The sequence below is a fragment of the Oxyura jamaicensis genome, chromosome 22 (assembly GCF_011077185.1).
Source record: "Oxyura jamaicensis isolate SHBP4307 breed ruddy duck chromosome 22, BPBGC_Ojam_1.0, whole genome shotgun sequence".
Taxonomy (NCBI): Eukaryota; Metazoa; Chordata; class Aves; order Anseriformes; family Anatidae; genus Oxyura; species Oxyura jamaicensis.
In genome coordinates this window covers 3,302,810-3,319,513 of record NC_048914.1, presented here as the reverse complement: position 1 = coordinate 3,319,513, position 16,704 = coordinate 3,302,810, and the positions used below count along the sequence as shown (strand labels likewise).

General features: G+C 49.9%; 1 protein-coding gene across 2 annotated transcripts in view; it reads right to left on the bottom strand.

Moving 5' to 3' along the window:
- Window positions 1-4: 4 nt before the first annotated feature.
- LOXL2 (lysyl oxidase like 2) overlaps window positions 5-16,704 on the bottom strand; it is a 43,563-nt gene continuing 26,863 nt past the window's right edge. For both annotated transcript variants that reach the window (XM_035345026.1, XM_035345027.1), the window contains exons 5-14: window positions 14,697-14,919; window positions 12,835-13,018; window positions 10,563-10,714; window positions 9,707-9,874; window positions 7,460-7,625; window positions 7,024-7,267; window positions 4,101-4,216; window positions 3,468-3,604; window positions 2,629-2,740; window positions 5-1,184 (exon numbers count right to left, since the gene is read on the bottom strand). In XM_035345026.1, coding sequence (XP_035200917.1) covers window positions 1,105-1,184; window positions 2,629-2,740; window positions 3,468-3,604; window positions 4,101-4,216; window positions 7,024-7,267; window positions 7,460-7,625; window positions 9,707-9,874; window positions 10,563-10,714; window positions 12,835-13,018; window positions 14,697-14,919 — 1,582 coding nt within the window. In that variant the 3' untranslated portion in view covers window positions 5-1,104. The remainder of the gene's footprint in view (window positions 1,185-2,628; window positions 2,741-3,467; window positions 3,605-4,100; window positions 4,217-7,023; window positions 7,268-7,459; window positions 7,626-9,706; window positions 9,875-10,562; window positions 10,715-12,834; window positions 13,019-14,696; window positions 14,920-16,704) is intronic.

Below are 16,704 nucleotides of genomic sequence, written 5' to 3'. Positions count from 1 at the left end.
TTTTCTGGGTAAAACATTTTTATTCAAGTAGCTGTGTCTGAAAAGCTGTAGCAACGTGTCCTCAAACAAACAGAGGAACACTCTTAGCACCATTGTGAATTTACCAAGTGTAAAAATCCTTTTAAAGACAACTTACACAGGCGGGCTGTGACAGCGGAGGTCCAGATCCCCGATGATGAAAAGCCATGAAGTGACCTCTGTAACGTACGGTGATGATAAAAAAAAAAATGCCTTAACTAAATTCATCTTTTAAAGAAGAGATGGCGTGAATATCCAGCTTAAAAGGTACAATGTAGGTGCATGTAGAATCGATGGGGTGAATAGCTTACTGTGTAATGGAAATTCACAATCCAGTGGACTCATCATCAGGAGATCTGCCAAGTCTTCGAGGTGTTTCGGTGGCGGTGTAGCTTCGTGGAGCTCTGATGCACTTGTAGGAAACAGTTCTGCATTAGCTGCTCCGCTTAAGAGAGTGTGCTGGGAGTTGATTGTTGAACACGAGAGTTTGACTGCAGTATTAAATTATGCTTTAGACTGTTCTGCTCAGAAAAAAAGCTGCTTCGTTTTTTTTTTCTTTCCTGCATTTCCTTGCTAAAATGGAGTAAACACACGGCGGTACTGAGGATTAGCTGCCTTCAAGAGGCAGCGTCACAAACGGAGGCGTTTGCATCAACGGTGCGCTCAAGCTTGAGTCAAAGAGCTTAAAAATACCAAGAAAATTAACGGTAAAGACAAAATTAGGTTGTTGGAACCCAAACAAAGGTAAACTGTGCTCGCCGCAGCCTGGACCTACGTCTATGAATAAAGGTGGCGCTGCAAAGTGGAGGGAGAAAGTCTTGATGGAGTAGGTTGGGATGGTGAAGATAGGGAGCCCAGTAGAGTTCAAAAGCCTGCTCCTAAATCGTAGGGATTGGAATTACAAGAGACACACAGTGGTCCAAGCACCTAAACTGGGAAGGAAGGCATCTTTAGGAAATAATTTACCTTGCTAATTTAGAGTTTGATTGTTTGCTTGATTCTCTTTTTGTGTGTGCAGTGGTTAGGGAAATCACCGAAGCAGGAAGCCTCGCTTCTTTAAATAGTGGGGTGGGAGGCAATGCTGTTTTATCGGGTGGACACCTTGTTATTTGTCAGTCCGCTGAAGTGATCAAACTTCTGTTCCGTTTCGTCACTGAAGGAGCCACCTGGGGGGGTCACAGAAAGAACACGGGTTAAACAGGAGGTAACAAAGGAAGCTTGCAACCAACACGAGGCAGAGAACACATCGGGGTTTTGCATAATCCAGGTAAGATGCTATAAAATTGAAGGGCTCAAAGCAGGTGCTGGAAGAGGAAGGTTTTCATGGGCTAATTAATTTAAGCATTAATTAAATATTGCCCTAATTGGAACAACCAGGAGTCTGATCTTTAACATATTGAGGAGACTAGTCTACAAACCATCCTCAACCTTACTGCTAACCTTGGTTGTTTAACAACGTTACCTACGTGATGACTAGCAGGACCTGTGCAATGGTCTCTTCCTCGAGGCTGATGGTAAGTGGGTTCTGTTTACTCTGTTCTTAAATAGGGCTGTGCCCTGACTTTTGCTAGCTGAGAGACAGTAAAAGCCTAAACACATTTATTTTTAAGCAGAAATATTTTCAAGCTCAGCTGGAGAGCTCATCTAACACTCAAGTGCCTGTTCATCCAACTGAAGTGGGTTTGGCTTTTCTGAACTAGGTCACAAGCTGTAGTATGACACATGAGATGAGTATTTTCTTCAGAAAAGCAACAAACTAATGAGAAAAAAAAATCAGAAAAAATATTCCTTCAAGACCTTCAGCCAGCTCTGGAAACTGTCTTCACCGTGGGCTTCGCTTGGAAGTTGACAGGCAGTTGCTATTAATTGGCTTTCTGTGTTAAAAGGGTTTGTCTTACCCTGCAACTTGATTCCCTTTTTAAACGGACCTGACAATTGACTGTTGAAGCGAAAACAAATTTAAGCTCGTTTGGCTTTGATATTTCCAAGGCTTAAAAATTCCAAATGGTATTTTATGTGCATTCAAAAAAAAAAAAAAAATGCAGCTGTTCTCCCTCATACCAAAGTGACAGCAGAGCATTTTCATTTCTGGCTCGAGTGGATGGCTTTTCACTGCCCTGTTTCACACATCACCGTCCTTGTTTGCTTTTCAAGAAAAGAGAAGCTTTGGGGTCTTAAGAGGTCAGTCCCAGGCTGGTAATAATTCAGCTCAGGAAAGAATTTGTAGGTATTTGCCTGGGCCTACTCGAGCACTCTGAACAGCTTCTCAGCTTGCACTCCTTCTGCCTGACAGCCTCTAGGGGGGAGCGGGAAATGCTCCTTCCCCTGCAGAACAGGCGCAGCTGGAACATCTGCTATCGCTGTTCCAGCGAGCCTGAGCAAGAGGGATTTCTCCTGGATCTTGGTCAGAAAGCTCTCTGACCCTTGTTGTGCTCGCTGCCCCAGTAACGAGTACAGACAGCACTAGGAAACAAACCGTTCCCCTGCTCAACCAACCGTGGCAGTGGTGCCAGGGGCCGATCTGGACTCAACAGCTCATCTTACCAAGCAGGTAAGCAAGCACAAGCAGTGGAAACACAGGGGGCTCACTGAGGAGTCGGCTCCTCTCACCTATGTGGCAGTTGTACATCCAGATGCGCTGCCCATCGTAGCGGCTCCGGCATTTCATCACGTTGTTCGAGTAATCCGATTCGGCCACTTCGTAGTTTGGGTTGATGACAACCTGGGGAGAGATGGAGAAACAGCATAAAGCTACCTGAGGATGGACTGGACTCGAGGTGGAGTCACTTTTTCATTACAGCATAATTTTTTTGTTCATTTGTTTTAGAAAAAAAAATAACTCACTTTTTCAAAGCAGACAAAGTGCTTGATTAAACCCAGATCAAGCTCACACCTTCCCCCATGCACCAAAATACACCCTCAAACACCTTCTCCACATTTCACACGATAGCAGGGGAGACAAAAATAATTCCCTTCGCTCCTCTAGAGTTTAAGTGGCTGTTTTTAGAGCCAAAGAATTCCCCCCCACTTGCACAAAACAGACCGTAGGCAGCTGCAACTTCTCATGCAAACACCGCGATTTAATTCCCCAAGCCAAGCGAGTGTTGCTTACAAACAGCTCAGAGGCTTGATACGAGACAACAGTGGGATGCAACGTGGTGGTAGCACGTGGGTGGTGTAGGATATCAAGTATTAGCTGCACCTGGATTCATTAGGGCTTATCTCAAAGCTGTGGTTATCATCCCTGGCTTTAATTGGGTTGAATATGGGGTCTGGTAACACTTTGTTGTTCTGTTAGCTCATTTTTTAAGTATTCTAGGAATACAGTCACTATAACCAGTAGCTCATAGTATTGTAGATGTATAAACAAACTGTAGTTGCATTCCTGACATCCCCAATGGATGAGATAAAGGCACTGGCAGTGTCTCAAACCCTTTTTCCCCCCGTACCTGGAAGAGGTAGTCGCCTGGCGGGACATCAGTAATATCGATCCACTGGCAGTCGATGTCATGTCGGTACACGTCCCAGCATCCGACTGTGATCCCTTGTTCACCAAAATTGGCACATTCGTACTGTTTTTGCACATCTAAAGGAAGAGAGGAGTCGAAACCACACAGTGTTAGATTCACAGACCACGTTCGATGAAGGGCTCGTTGTTCTCCAGCTCCCATAGCCAGCGATGAGCTACGGCTGTGACATTTTGGATGAGACAACGCAACATTGCCTCACTTAACGCCCTGTACTGAAATACGTGCACCAGTTAAATGCCTGGGAGGAGTTGCCACCTTTCCTGCGTTGTCACCCAGGGGCAAGTCTCGGAGTTTCGTGCTTTATGGGAATCAGACCACGCGCACTGAAGTTTCCAGAGCAGCTCAGAATAAATACAAAGGAAGCTGAGGTCTGGAAACCTCGACATACAGGGGGTCTGTTGGGATTCTCTGAAACCTGTAGAGACCATTATTCCATCCAGACTCATCCTCAGGACTGGTTTCCAGGTCCTGTCAAAGATGCTTTAGGGCATCTTTGGATCCTATGATCTGTATGAGGACAGCAGAGAGCACGAGGGGCAATGGCAAACACACCTGCTTCACACTCCGTGTCTTCCAGACAGAAACTGGCCTTGTGTCCCTCAGCCACCTTGGTCCCGTTGAGGTTCAGGAGATCATAGTGGGTAAAAACCTCCATGCTGTGGTAGTGCCTGCGGGACACAGACGGGGAGAGCCATCGTTAGGGCGAGCAGACACCCCTTTAATTTAATTACCACCTCTGAAGGGCTGCGCGGTGCCCCTAGCATCGACGGTCCCAGGGGCAGGACAACGTGGATGGGAACAGCCCAGACTTGGAATTTCTCCTCCCACAGCAGCGTGGGAGGAAATAAATGATGATGCACAAAGTGCTGGGAACCGAAAGGTGCTGGAGAGGGAGAGAGAAACCCCAGGCAGGAGACGTTCCCCTCGGCACGCTCCTACGTGGCACCAGCACTCGGGCTGCCTCCATCCTGGCTCCCAGCCCGGGTATTTGTTTATATATCAAGTGCTAAAGCTGTGCCAGGGGAGAGCCTTGCCCCAGCCTTCGTGGGATCGCAGTGTTTTATAGGGTGGGAAAAATCAAAGCCAGCAGCACCAGGTTATCATTTCCAGTGCCCTATTTACCCTAAAAAAGAGCTATTTCACCTGTCCCTAACAGGCTGCAAACAGAGCAGGATGTACCCACGCTAGCAACCTGGCTATTTCTTTTTTGTTTCTTACTTTTCCTTTTTATTTCACTTTTAAAAAGGAACCGGGATGCGAATTTATTGGCAGAAAACGAACAACAGATGGAACCAGCTTCTCCCAGCACTCGCTTCGCTCTGATCTAAACAAGGTGACAGCTGGCTTCGCACACGACGCATTTCATCATTTTAAACGGGGAAATGTTGGTGTCAGCTCAGCCGGGGCTGCGCCGCTATCCCAAGTCGCTGTCGAACGCAGCAACGCTTAGGAGAGAGCACGGAACCTGTGCTGTAAACCTGCAACCAGCCAAGCGAGGCCACTGCAGGGTCTGGGCGATGCTGACCTTCTAACTTTGTCCTTTTCTAAGCCAAAATGCTGCTTCAGCAAAAAATTCAGCCTGTGCCTGTGTGCAGTCAATGCCTTGGGCCAGGAAGGAGGTGGAGGTGCCCGAGAAGATCTCCACGTGGCCAGGGCTGGGAGCATTAACGTGGTGACGCTGATGTAACACGCTGAATTTGATCCCAGCCTTGGAATTGGGGGGAAAAAAAACCTCACAGCACAAGCGAGGTTGCTGGGAACAGGAAGGCGGGTGCTGGTCCCCAAATCCTGAGGCACCAGAGCCCATCTGCACAGCCTGACCTGGGAGTGGGGCAACTGCGCAGACCCCGATTCACAACCTGATGCTTGTGAGTTAAATAAATAATAAATAAAAAGCACAAGGCACAGCTCGTCTCCTTCCCAGCTGTAAAAATAATCACGGCATGAAAACTTTCACCAGTATTGCAGCCCCATCCTGCACACGTTTTTAAAGAAAAAAAGGGGGCAAGGATGGGGAGGAAGAAATCTTTCCTCTAGAGACTGGCTTTCTTTGCACCTTCTACCGCCTCCCCTCTAACCAAAACCAAACAAATAAATCACGACACGCCAGGAATTAATCACTTTTCAGCCCCTGCTAGGATCTTTCCCGCTTTTGTTCTGCTTCCACATCGAGAGCCTACTGAACAGAAGCTCCCAGTGATGGAGTGAGGCAACGAGGAAAGAAGAGACGTTCTGCAGCGGCCGAGCTGTTGACTTTGAAGCTGTCTAATTTGGCTGCCTCGTGGGTAAGTTTGAGGTCTCGAGTCTGACTCAGTTTCTGAAATATGTCTGAATCATTCAGAGAGGTGTTTACACTCTGGTGTTTACAGGCTGGAAAGATTGAAGAGGGATTGAGTTCATCCCTCCTCCGTATAAACAGAACCCAGTTCTGAGCGCACAGATGGCTCTTGGCCTCTTCCTGATCCTTTCCCAGTCTCACCTCACTTGGGCAGTCTCTCCCAAAAGCTCCAAGTGCCTCCTTTCTACCCAGCCTGCGATGTGCTCGAATCCCTGTGGCACCCACAGATTCCTCCAGCCCCTTCCCATACAGGCAGATGCTGCGCTGGTCCAGGCTTCCTCCTCCCCTGAGCCTCCCCTTTCCTTTTTACTTCTGGTTCAGTGCTGCTAAGGTTTTAGCTCTTCTCGTGCCTCTGAATGCAGCCGTCACAAAACCAACCTGTCTGCAAGGTAAAAGCGGCCAGCACCTGCCCCGTACCACAACCTCACCTCGCTCAGACTGTTTGTGAAGGCTATTAAGGACTGTGCGACTTGGGAATTTATTGCTCTACGTGTTTTCAGAAGGCACAAGCCTTCCCTTTTATGCCAAATTAGAGAAAAATCAGCCTTGTAACAAGCCATCATTCCAGAACCAAAGCATCTGCACGGCTTGGTTCCAGCTCCCTTTCCTCTCCCTGGTTTTCTTTGGCTGAAACTGTCAGCGTCCCCCCGAAAAACGATGCACTTTGGGGGGTAAGTTTGCTGTTTACCAAAAAGTACCCAAACCAAACAATCTCCCAGCTGTGCGCCATCTAAGCGGAGTTGAGACGCATAAATAAAATAAAGAGAAAAAGCAGAATGAGTGTGTTTTTGAGTCCCTTCCTGAGGAGATCAGACGGCTGCATCTTTCTACATAGAGGGTACAGCAGCACACGCTTTCTTTGCACAACACGCGGTGCCCTTGCACACGCATCTCTCCCGATGAGACCTCTGCATCCATCTTGTTCATATACAATTTACACCTGTAACTCGTACCGTAATAATCTGGCTTTGCTGCTGTGAGATTACCATGGCTGCCCTAACACGTATCAGGGTTCTCCAGCCCTGAGCATCTCAGCTTCCCCCAGCGAAACCAGTCCAGCCCAGTCCCCGGCTGCGCTCTGCCTCCTTTCTGCAGGGGCGCAGGGCACGAAGGAGGCCGCGTCCCCGCGGCACTCACCGGTGGCAGTCGTGCCAGACCCAGGCGTGGCGGCCGTTCTTGGGCCTGAAGTCGGACTGCCCGTTGTTGTGGATCTGCGAGGAGAAGCGCAGCAGGCGCCGGTAGCCGGAGGTGACCGAGGTGTTGGCGGCCGAGCTGGCCAGGCAGTTCTCCTCCAGCGCACACTGCAGCATGAACATCGGGCGGTCCTCCAGGTAGGCCGTCTGCTCCACCAGCTCGGCGTTGAGCACCAGGTCAGGGGCGGCTGGAAGGAGAGGAAGGAAGATTTGAACTCATGGGCTAACTCCAAACACCCACAGGAGTCTGGTAGAGAGAGGCCCAGCTCCTCGCACCATGCTCAGCACCACCAGCATGCGTTTGGCATGGCATAGGCCCATTTCTCCTGCATATCCCAGGGCAAACGTGCTAAAATGAAATAAAGCCTTGAGTTACTCACTCTCTGAGCAGGACACGCCAGCACCAAAGCGACCACCTCCTCTGGGGCAGGAGACGTCGGCTCCGTCGTGGCGGCAGTGGGCCAGGGACATCTCCGTCCCCGAGCACTTGACCCCACTCATGACCACGCTGTCAGCGCTGACGTCTCCGTGCCAGTACCAGGTTTCCTTGGCAGAAAGACACAAAGAGGCATTTCACACGCCGTTCGGTCGTTTTTGGGGACTGCTGGGGGAATATTCGTCCCTACGGAACTTGCGTTGCATGGTGCTGCATTAAACTCTGATAAGGACCATTTGGCCTTCTTTTAAAGCTCTCTGATACCTGAACTATGCTTAGCCCTTGATTAAAAAATAAAGATTAAAAATAAAAGATGAGATGCTGAAACACAACAGTGTGGAACCGTCTGTCTTGCAGAGGTTTATGTGCACAAATGTGCCTACCACCCTCCTTAACCCCTGGCCCACTCCACTCCCTTCTCACTCTAAATACTGGGGAAGAGACGAGGGAAGTTACCTGCCAAATTCTGCAGGGACAGAACGGAGTGGGAGCAGAGAAGGGTAACCTGGGGAATGAGCCCCAGCCTAAGCACAAGGCTTGGACTGGGATTAAAACCCAGCTCAGCCAGGTTCCGTGTACACCTGACCCGCGCAAGCACATCTCTGCCCTTGTTTCTGAGCCGTTTGAAATCTCTCCTTGTTCTTAGTCCAGCTGTAAGCTCAGTTTTCCACCCCGTTGTGCCCGTCCAGCTGATGAATTCATCCCTGGACCATTTTAGCTCATATAGGCTGTGCCCCTGGGAGGGATGCCCAGCAATTAAACCACACCTGCCTTGTGATGCCCACAGGGGAGGGCAACGAGAAAAGCCGGGGGGCCAAGGAGGGGAGGCAGAATTAATGGCAGGAGATGCCTGGGGACACACAGCCCTCGAGGGGCACTGGGACCAATGGGGTCTGCTAACCCAGGGGCCTGCATCTCCTGGTTCAGAGGGGGATTTGCAGACATTCAAACCCTGCCTGCTCCCCATCTTCATCACCCAGGCTTACAGAATTTGTAGGGGCAACAGAAAATTATTCTGCCAAAGTTGGCCGGCGGGTGCAGAAGCTGCTGGGAGAAGGGAGGGAGGGGAAGGAAGAAGACCAAAAATTTTGATCTCTGTGTGAGCGTCAAAACCGGGAGCACGTTTCCCGGAGACGAGAACCCATCAGCAGCGTGGCTCCCATTGCAGCAGGCTGTGTGTTAACCCTGTTAGCAATGCTCTTTGCACACAGGGCTGCCCTGTTCCACACAGTGTGGCTTTATCCTCGCCGTGCTGGTGCAGCCGGGACGTGCATAAGGGCCTTTTCTGTTCTAAATACCAGCAGCCTCAGCTAAAGGAAAAAATGGCTTGTTTCTCGCTGGACTCTCGGAGCTGTGTCAACAGAGCAGGGCAGCTGGAAAGGCCAGCAGCATTCAAGGGATGTGGCTGTCCTCAGCCCTGGTGCTCTGCTTGGCAGCTGTGCAAGCAGTCAGCTGGAGGAACCAGCTTGCATGGGGAGCTGTTTTTTTTTCTTTTGGGTGCCCCAAGGCCCATTTTGCACCCAGGAACTGCAATAAAGGCCCAGAAGTTAAATATTTCCCTACAAAGGCTGCTGTTATGCCCAGATCTGCCTGTCCCTCTCCCAGCCTGTGATCCTGGAGGGCTGAACATTTTATTCCTTTGTGGTTATCCCAGGCTCGTTAGTTAGTAGTTTTTATCCCTTTATTAAGTGCCATTCTTGGTCGTGTGCAAGCAGAGAAGGTTTAGGGCGTTTGTGATTAAAAGACAGGAACAGCTCAGAGCCAGCATGCAGCTCCAGAGAGGACACGCCGCACGGAGAAGTAACTCCAGGAGCAAAATCAAATCGTTTTCAAGCGATCCGACACCATGTTAAACTTGGCTTCAAGCTTCACTCAGCCTGAGGAGTTCAAGTCCCCAGTCTGACCGAGGGAGGGACACGAAACCGCACAAAACCACCAGCCCAACCAGCGCTAACGGGGCCAGACCAGGAAACCTGAGCCCCGAGAAAACATGAGTTTTGCCCAGAGCAGCACTTTCTGCTCTGGATATCCCCCAAATGTCTGCTGCGCATCAACATTTAACTTTCGGGGTCTCTCCAGACAACACCTCGATGCCAAAATCTGCTTTTTTTTATAAACCCCCCTCATCCTCCACCACCCCCTACCCATTGCACGGGTGCCACCACGGCCACCGCGGGCGCAGGGGACCCACCTGGAAGGCATGGCTGGCGAAGCCCAAGCCCAGCTGCCGGCACACCACCATGGCCTCCACGGTGCCCCAGCTCTCGCTGCAGACGGTGCCCCACCGGAGCGTGCCGTTGCGCTCCGCCAGCACCTCCACCCGGCCCTCGTAAGGGTTGCGGCCGCCGCTCAGGCGCAGCTGCGGGGCACAAAAAGGTCAATAAATGTCAGAGCAAACAGGGAAGAGGCAGCAGCTGGCCGAGCAACGCTCGGGGTGATCTGGAGGCAGGAGATATCGGTTCTGCTCATTGCAGAGCAGTTGGTGCAGTTTGGTGCTTTGTCTCCCACCGTGGGCAGCCAAGCCCAGCATCTGAAAGCGGCCTTTGCCAGATGCATGAGAGCAACACGCTCCTCCCAAAAGCCTCCCTCCTCCTCTCTCTGTGTTAGAGGCTGTTTATGGCCTTTGGCAAGAGCATTTCCTCATAGAAACCCGTGTCTGGTTCATGCAGTTGGAGATTTTCAGCGCCACGTGGCAAATGGGACAGCAGCGCCAAGACCTGGGTGCCACCGTGGGGAGAACCGACCGGGTCCCATCACAGCAGGGACGTGCAGCAGCTCTGCAGGGCCACCAAAACTTCTCAGGTTGCAGCCAAAGTGGCACTTCACCCCTCTATAACCTCGCTGAGCCTCGAGGAGCTCAAAGTTCAGGACAAAAGGAAACGCCGTCCTTACATGCTCTCCCACCTAATGCAACGCAGATGTTAAAAAACTGAATTTTTAGGCAGGACTTGGTGAAATGATTCCTACCCCAAAATGCATCGCAAAGAGGGCAGACGATGCTCTGGGCTGAAAACACCTCGACACGTCACTCGTATTTGGCTTCTCACCTGATTCTGGAAACCCATCGCAGGAACGTTGCACCTCACGGCAGCATCCTCTTCGTGGTTGCAGCCCTGCGACTCCATGTTGAACTTGCAGTCCGTGATGGATTTCTCGAAGCCCGTGCAGTCGATTTCGTTTAGATGAATTGGACCCATGCCTTTGGGAGGGGAGAGAAAGAAAAAAGCCTTATCTTCTGCCCGTGCTACTGTGAAGAAATATCCAATAACGCTTTATTAATACTTTGCAGACATCGCGTTGGACTCGAGCATTCAAAACACAATCCTGAAATAACTCCAGATATTTCTAGTAAAAAAATAAAACAAAAAGCTGCATTATTATTATTATTAATTTTACAATTAAATTCTTTCCAGTAGTCTCTGGGAGTCAAGTGCTGCAGCAAAGGCCAAGTTTCCACTGTTACATAATTTACAAACTTCAGCTGGAGGAATTCACCGATTTTGACCTTTTGGCTGAACATACGACAGGAATCTGGTCTCAGTCAAGGCCTGACATTTAAATGCAAACATCTACACATTCACTGGGACAGCAGAACGGAACAGCACAGGGATGTGCAAGAAATCAGCCAAACATTCTGGGGCAGGTGCATGGTAGAGGCTCCAACGCCGCTGATAAAAGCAAGGCAGCAAGAGAGCAAACGTCTTTTGTCACTGCACAGAATGGTCTCAAGGAACTGGGAGAAGAATTGAGAAATTTGGTTCCTTCCCTAGACAATACACAACTGTCATTTCCACCAGAGTCCCAGCAAGAGGAGAGACCTACACAAGAGAAGGCAATAATCCCGCAAAACTCCCACGTCCTGTTTCCAAACTGAGCTCAAAACTGTTTAGAAAAAAGATTTTGGGGAAAGAATCTGCGATTTTGACAGATTTTCTTTATCAGGGAAGAACAACCAGAGGCTCTCTTGGAGCCCGTGTAACCCATCCATCACTGCTGCTGGGCTCACACCAGACAGCTTGGTCGGGAGATCCCTGCAAGTAGCAGATGGAGAACCTCTGGTCTCCAGCAGTTTGTAGGAAGATTTTGGAGAAGAACGGGATTTTGGAGAAGAACGGGATTCTTTTGCAGGGGAACGGGATTAGGGCTGCATGTCCAACATACGCCTTCACCTGCTGCTTGAGGTTTTATTTTATATACTCTCCCTCCAAGGACACTGTGGGGGACACAACAAGTTCAGGAGACTCAGACTCAGTACCTTCCTTTCAATAGACTCCTGTCTGAATAGGGGTAAGCTGTTTATTTTGGGTCTAATTTATCTAAAAAGGGGGAAGTAAATAATTCCCTCCATATCCTGAAATCTTTGTTCAGACCCCTGTGTCTTAACTGGGATTTCTAGACACTAGCTGCACATCACTTGTGTCTCTAGAAAGTGAGCAGCGAATCCACATCTCCAGCACAGTGATGAAAAGAATGGTTGTTCAAATTTGTTTTTTTTTTTTTAAAATTACCAAGCCACAGATGTAACGAAGCAAAGCCTGAACACATAAATGAACCAAGAGTTCAACGACTGAGTTGCTGAACCGAGTGCTCGGCGTCCCGGAGGACAGCCCCGGGAGTGTGCACTGATTGATTGCCAGTATTTAACATGGAAAAAAAAGGAAAATGTGTGGAAATCACAGGCATTTCCAGGAGCTTCCAGACTGCAGAAATGCCACCCGTTCGTTCAGTCTCACGATACAGGGTTTGGTTTGGTGTCCTTTTCTTCAGGGTTAACGCTATGGAAGTGAATCAGAAAGTGGTTTGCGAGGGCAAATGTTAGGCTCTGAGTTGCCGTTTACCAGGCTTCGGGATTTAAACCAGCTCCCAAATACAGGAAATCCAAACCCAAACCTGGCTCTGAACTGTACAAATAGCCCTTCTATTTATAACAGGCTAAATTAATATTCTGGGCTTAAATTGGAGAGCGTTTGAAGTCTAGACCCAGGGCCCATTTTTGCCAGGAACCTTCTAGTAATGCCTTACACCACGTGCATCTAGAGAACTTGCAAAGAGAATTGGAGAGCAACGGGTGCGATAACAAAGAAGTAATTACTGGAGCAGCTGCTGGAGGGAAAGGTTAAACTCATCATCACTAGCCGTCTTTCAAGGAATCCTGAATATCCCTCTACGGCACAGCCTCAAGGGACTTATTAAGAGCAGCAAAGAAATTCTTGGTCCCCAAAGCAAACATCCCAGTAAAAACACTCACTGCCCTGGACTGTGAAAGGGTTCTCAGAGGTGGGTAAGAGGAATGGTCCCCGGAGCTCTCCTTGCCCTTACCTTGCCCCAGCCTCGCGCCCGTTATCGCTTCCTTGGCGCTCCCGAAGCCCAGCTCGCGGCACACCACGCTGGCTGACACCAGGTTCCAGTTATCGTCGCAAACTGTCCCCCACTCCCCGTTTTTCAGCACTTCCACTCGTCCTTCGCCGGTGTTGGCTCCCCCTTTCAGCCTCACCAGCGGCTGCTGCAAGACACAGACAGGAGCAGGGTCACTACTGCCCGCGAGCAGAGCATCCTTCCTCCATGGCTCTGATTTACTGGGGGTTGTTGGCACCTAAAAACCCCCACCGCGTAGTATAAAGGCTAGAAGCGTTGGATTAAAGGAGATCTTTGTTTAGCAAGACTTCGGGTATGCAGAGGCGTGTTTTTTACACCCCTATATGTGAGATATAAAGAGACATCTTGGTTCCCTGCCGTTTTAGTGCCTGGATCAAGGAGCCTGTTTCACAGAGCAGTTCTGCAGCAGAGGGATGTCATGGCTGGATGTGCAGCAGCCCAAATCCCAGCATGAACATCAGTTTTTCCAAGACCAGTAAGTATTTTAAAACACACACCATGTAGTCTAAGAGTACACTGTGCTCGCCATCACTGACAGCTACGGAAATCTTCCCTACCAAAATATTACAGATCAGGGAAATATTAGGAACAGAATAAACTCATTCCCTTTTATGACTCCCCTTGAACGGGTGGAATAAGTGGTCTGACAGACGGCAGCCCGACACACACAGCTGAGAGGCAGGTTCAGCTCCATTAATTCCTATTCTTCTTCTATCAATGCCCAATTACGCACTGCTTACAGCTCGCCCAGCATCACACAGAGCAGCCCACCAGCACCCAAATGATGCATCATCGGGGTGGGAGCTGTGCCCAAGGTATGGGACCACCAGGTGAAGTGTGCAGAGCCTGGGAGCAAGAGAACTGTGACTTTTAAAGCATGTGGCTTAGAAGATTAATGATGATTTACAAATCCTTTCACCTCTGAGGCCTAAATCCTGCAAGGTCTTGTGCACAGACCTGCCTGGACTCCAGGCGAGCCAACCACGGACAGGACAGCACTACTCCCATTGCTTAGAGCTTCTACTACAGCAATATGGGGTAGGATTGTTTGAGGTCTGCTGAGGTGCCAAGAAAAAGCCCCCTGCTGTAGTCACAGAGATATAGGGCTGGGGAGCACAGGCTACAGCCAGGGTCCACAAGACCTAATGCACCCTGCAAAAGAACTCGAATCCCGTGTTAGAAGCCTCCAGACCCTGCAATCACCCCCATATCCTAAGGCTGCACATACCTTAAAGGTGGAAAACGACACTGCATTCCCCTAGCATCAGCCTGAAGCATGTTTGCTGCAGGTTAAGCCCATCCTTTCCCATTTGGCCGCCCCGCTGATGCTGAGAGCAGCCGATTCCAGGCACGTTTCGTAGCAGCCTTTTGCGTATCTGAGGACCTTTGTGCTATGCTCAGCCCGCTCTTTGCTAGACTAAACAAACACAGCCTTCCCAACCTTTCCTGCGGGCCATGTTTTCCCTGCCTCTCAGGGCATTTTTTTGCAGAGGACCCAGGGGCGGCGGAAATACCAGCTTATTTCCATCGCATCTCCACGGGAGCGAGAACCCGGCAGGTTTTAAGTGACTGCGAAACAGCAAAGCCCAGCAGCAACCGGGCACGGATTCAACTGGCTCGCACAGAAAAGCTCGAACGGGAACGTGAGGGCTGTATTTTCTTACTACTTGCTCGCAGCCTTGCCAGCTGTAGCGGTGAGCAAGGCTCCCACATTTCCAAGCCTGGTACCACGTCCTCATAAGCGTGACTAATTACACTAAATGGGCTTCTTCCACTCGCCAGGTTGCACCTCGCCTTCTGCTCACCTCCTGCCTGAAGGCTTTTCGGAAGCCACTGTGGCTGCTGGGGGCAAAGGCACGTCCCGGGACACAGCTGACCACCGCCGGCATCCCGTTCTCGCACGTCGCGTTCTTCTCCGCGTCCACGTTGAGGTGGTTGCCCAGCTTGCAGCTGGAGATGTGAGCCTCGTTGCCACTGCAGTCCATCGAGTAAGCCCAGTAATGCTGCTTCCTTCTGCTGGCAAACATCCTTGCAGGAATAAAGAGGAAAATGAGAGTTAGGAACCCGTAAGAGCCGCACCGATGTCGCTGCGTTTGGGGAAAGAACACCTTGGGATTAAATGAGGATGGAGCAGGATTATTTGGAGGCTGATCCACTCATACTCACAATGCCACTCCGTTCAGGTGTTGCTTAGGGATAAATTTAAGCTGTTAAATTAATAGCTTAAATTAGTATTAAATTAATTTAAGTGTCTATTTAAGCTAAAGAGCGGAGTGTGAATCAACAGCGTGGCCGGAGCAACAACTACGCACTGAAGGAGAGACACTTAATAGAGACCCCACACTGCAGGGGTCAGAGAGCTGAGCCAAAGCAGTTAACTAAAAAGGCCAAATAGTCCCCAAAAACGCCTCTCCCGTAACCGAGCTGCTCTCTTTGCTGGCCATCACCTCCCAGCTGCGAGGACATGGCAGAGAGCTACGGCACTCCAGCTTCTCTCCCAGCTGCAGCGTTAACAACTGCAAGCCTGAAAGCAATTTCTGAGAGCAGAAGCAATTCCCTCGATGACACGTTCACGGCAGAGGAGATTGGCAGCAGCTTCTGCTTCTTGCTCCCAAACCGTAGTGCTCGCTTGGAGCTGCTCCAGGGGCTCCTAAGGGGGAAGGGGCATGTGTGATAAATGGGGAGAGAATAATCCAGCTCCTTCCCGGCTGCATTGCGACAGCAACTGGGCAGCACCAATTCTGATCAACCATAGCACCTCCCTGCAGGACACAGCACCTGAACAGGACCTGGTGGAGGAACAAAGGAACCTTTACAGGGTGTTGGTTTGAAGTTAAACTGGGCAGGTCACGTCTGTAAGGTTTTCCCAGGTGCTACCCTTCTGTGGTCCTGTGTGGGCTGGCTTATTCTGTCCTGGATGCTGGAGAGGATCTTCTCCCCTTCCGCTCGCTAAGCTTTGCTGACAAGCTCGTCCAGGCTCATATGGCTCACAGCCACCAGCTAATCCTTTCTGGAACCAGATTTCTCCAGGTTGATGCTAGGGCCAAATGCAGCCAAGATGGAGATGCAAACGCATCACACGATGGGGAGTAAAAGCTCTGCTGGAAAGGGCTGAGGATGGAGCAGCACAGGCAACCTGCCTGTCTTGGGGGTAAAACGCCATCAAACCAGGGCTGTGAGGGACCCTGAATCAGCAGAAAATGAATGGGGATAGGAAGGCTGAAAAATTGAAAATTGAAAACATTGAAAAATTTGGTTGAAAATTGAAAAGCAAAAATCATAAGAACAGAGGGGATGTGGGCAAAAAGAAAGTGCCAGCCACTTCGCAGCTAGAATATCTCAATCAATTTTGGACCAGGCCTGGAAGACTTTTCTTACTTTTAATTAAGCTGCATTACAGCCTAATTACGCATTACCCCCTGGGAAGCATCTGGAAGCCTTGCCGAGTGACTTTGCTCCATACCCCCCTAGCGCGAGCCAGCTCTGCTTCATTCATCACCCTTCCATTCTGTGCTCCCATTCGGGAAGTGAGAACCTGAAGGAGGGTTTACACCGAAAGCCCGACACACACACGTGCGGAGAGCTCCACGAGCTCCAGAGCAGACGCAGCAGAAACCCAGCCTGTCTTTGGGAAGTAATTACGGGGATGCCTTATAATAGCAAACAATGACCTCAGCCTGGAAACTCGATGAGGCATTAACATCTGGTTGATATTAACAAGCCCTTGGTAAGCTGGGGGGAAACAGCCAGAGAAAGGCCCACCTCAATTCCCCAGACCAAATATATATATATACATCAAAAAGTGGAGTAGTG